This window comes from Montipora foliosa, chromosome 1 (assembly GCF_036669935.1).
Source record: "Montipora foliosa isolate CH-2021 chromosome 1, ASM3666993v2, whole genome shotgun sequence".
NCBI lineage: Eukaryota > Metazoa > Cnidaria > Anthozoa > Scleractinia > Acroporidae > Montipora > Montipora foliosa.
The window spans coordinates 894,564-897,063 of record NC_090869.1 but is presented as its reverse complement, the minus strand read 5'-3'; the positions used below and the strand labels follow the sequence as shown (position 1 = coordinate 897,063).

Sequence of the window (2,500 nt, the reverse complement as noted above, 5' to 3'; positions counted from 1 at the left end):
TTTTCTATTAATAAACAACTTAAATCCTTTGATTATTCCATTTCTGGAGCCTGTAGGTGGCAGCTGCCATGATGCTGTGACACTCGTAGAAGTGTTTGCAGTCACCACAAATTTACTGGGAGCTTTTGAGGGAACTTAAAATAAACAAATAAAAAAAAACAATAAACGATTCTTGTTCATTAATTCGTATTACATGTGTTACAAGGTAAAAAAAAGGAAAAGGAAAAATTTAAGAAAATTGTCAAGGTTCTCGTCTTTGGTACGTAACCATCGGTAGGCATTTCACTATATCCTTTTCCACTGGCCCTGACGGCGGGGATGGTATCTCGCACTCACTTTTTCCTCGATCCCAACCATTTTTACGGTCATCCCCACAAATTGAGAGCCTTGAACAGGCTATACAGCGTCATTAAAAATAGATATGTTATATACAGAGATAGTTCAAACTTGGAAACTTCTAGAAAAAATACATAAGGAGCATTAATTTTGTTACTTGTCTTGTTTGTGTGTGTTAGCAATCTGGTCTCATATGATCTGAAAGGCGATAGAAGAAGGGACTTAAGTGAGGCTGAGGTTAGAGTTAGGGTTAGGGTTAGGGTTCGAATCCCATTCAAGCCTGGATTTTTTAGTCTTCCTTTTTATTGCTCAACTAACCGTTATGATCTTTCCAAATTTCATTTCATTCTATTCTACAGCTCAAATATATATCTAGGTTCATACTTTCCATAAAAAGGTTTACTTTTGTAGCCAAAAGTTTAGGGAAAAAGTGATGACTGGAACATTCCAGTGGAACGTACAAGTATATGGAACAGGTGCACATGCAATGTAATGTAATAAGCCATGAAAAAAACTAAAGACGATATAATCTGCAGCCTTAAAACAAGACTTTCGTTTTTTACCTATAGATTAATTTAAATGGGTGACAGGCTGACTTACCTAACTTAAAGGGAGCCTTGTTTTAACAAAAGTTAAATTGAACAATATCACTTACTATCTTCCTTTGTTCTTGCGAATTCAACAGAACTGCTCATTCCATCACCAACGGAGGTAAAAGCCAACACATGAAATCCATATCGTGTAAATTTAGCCAATCCGGTGACATTTTTTGTGTACATCGTGACGTTGGAAACAGAAATGTTTTCTAGTCTGTTAATATCGGAGCCTTCTCTCCTGATGAATATCTTAAATCCTCTAATGATTCCATGTCTGGAGTCGGGGGAAGGAAGCTGCCAGGACGCTATGATAGCTGTAGATGTGTTAGCAGTCACTGTAAAATTGCTAGGAGCTTTTGATGGGACTGAAAGATTTTAAATGCAGCAAAGACAAGAAATCAGAAATGAACTTTGCCCATGGAGTGAAATGTGATTCAATGTCATTCATTCTTAATTGAAAAGCAACTTTCTTCCTTTCTTCCCAATAATTAAAGGAGATTAATTTCATGAAGGAAGTGACATTTTAAATGAAGAAAGATGGCTTATCAGGAACAAAAATTTTTTTTAAATAAATCAATTAATCAATTAATAAGTAAAAACACCATTGCATTCCACATTTGCAAATATGTCAATTTCTTTCAACTGCATTTGACTACTTTCTCCAACACCACATGGAATAATTTGAGATAGAAAATCTATAAGAAAGGGTCAGCTGTGTCTATGGCCATAGGGAATTGCGATTTTCATTGCTGTAATTCACGACAATGCCCCCAATTGACTATACTTTAGTCTAAGCCTGATAAAAAGCTACAGTCCCTTACCATCATCCAATGTCCTTGCAATCTTTGAGGAAATCTTTGGTCCACACCCCACCGAACTGAAGACGCACACTTTAAATTCATATTCTGTGAACTTTTCAAGCCCTGTGACGACCGTGGAGAAAACCAACGAACCATTGATAATGGAAACGTTCTTTGCATCAACCCAAGCTGCACCTTTGATAGTTTGTATTTCTGATAGGTTGGAGCCTTTCTTTTGGTATCGAAGTTCAAAGGATATCAAGTTTCTTTCGTTGTAGTACCGTTTTGACAGTTTCCAAAAGGCAGCAACACTAGTCGACGATTGTGCAGTCACATTGACAAGAATGGGTGCTTTAATAGGAACTGGCATGGAGAAAAAGGTATTAGTGAATAAAGAAGAAAACTGCACAAGTCTAGAAACGGTCCATTACTTAATTCAAAATTCATGTACCAAAAAATCTCTCTTGATACGTAACTCTTACAATAGTAACAGTAGGCTGTTAAACACTACTCCTGAACATATATATACACATGAAGAAAGAGTCCGAATAGAGTTCCTTATTTTTTTCTACTATTGTCTTTTTAAATAATTAGATGGATTAATTTGTAAAACGTATAGAAAATATGTTCATGAGTTACCTAGAGATTTGAGTGCTCCATAGAGCTCAACTCTAAATGCCTTATGAGCAAAAACGTCAGTTGGCTGAAAGCGGATGAAGCTCGCTATGATAACTTCCACAAGATTATGCTTGACAATGTCATTTTGCC

At 36.2% G+C, this 2,500-nt stretch overlaps 1 protein-coding gene across 1 annotated transcript in view; it reads right to left on the bottom strand.

The window, feature by feature from the left end:
* Positions 1-2,500, bottom strand: part of LOC138008000 (uncharacterized) — a 17,838-nt gene that overhangs the window by 7,558 nt on the left and 7,780 nt on the right. The window contains exons 3-6 of the mRNA XM_068855170.1: positions 2,372-2,500; positions 1,754-2,095; positions 992-1,297; positions 1-134 (exon numbers count right to left, since the gene is read on the bottom strand). The exon at positions 1-134 is cut by the window's left edge and continues 175 nt beyond it; the exon at positions 2,372-2,500 is cut by the window's right edge and continues 19 nt beyond it. Coding sequence (XP_068711271.1) covers positions 1-134; positions 992-1,297; positions 1,754-2,095; positions 2,372-2,500 — 911 coding nt within the window. The remainder of the gene's footprint in view (positions 135-991; positions 1,298-1,753; positions 2,096-2,371) is intronic.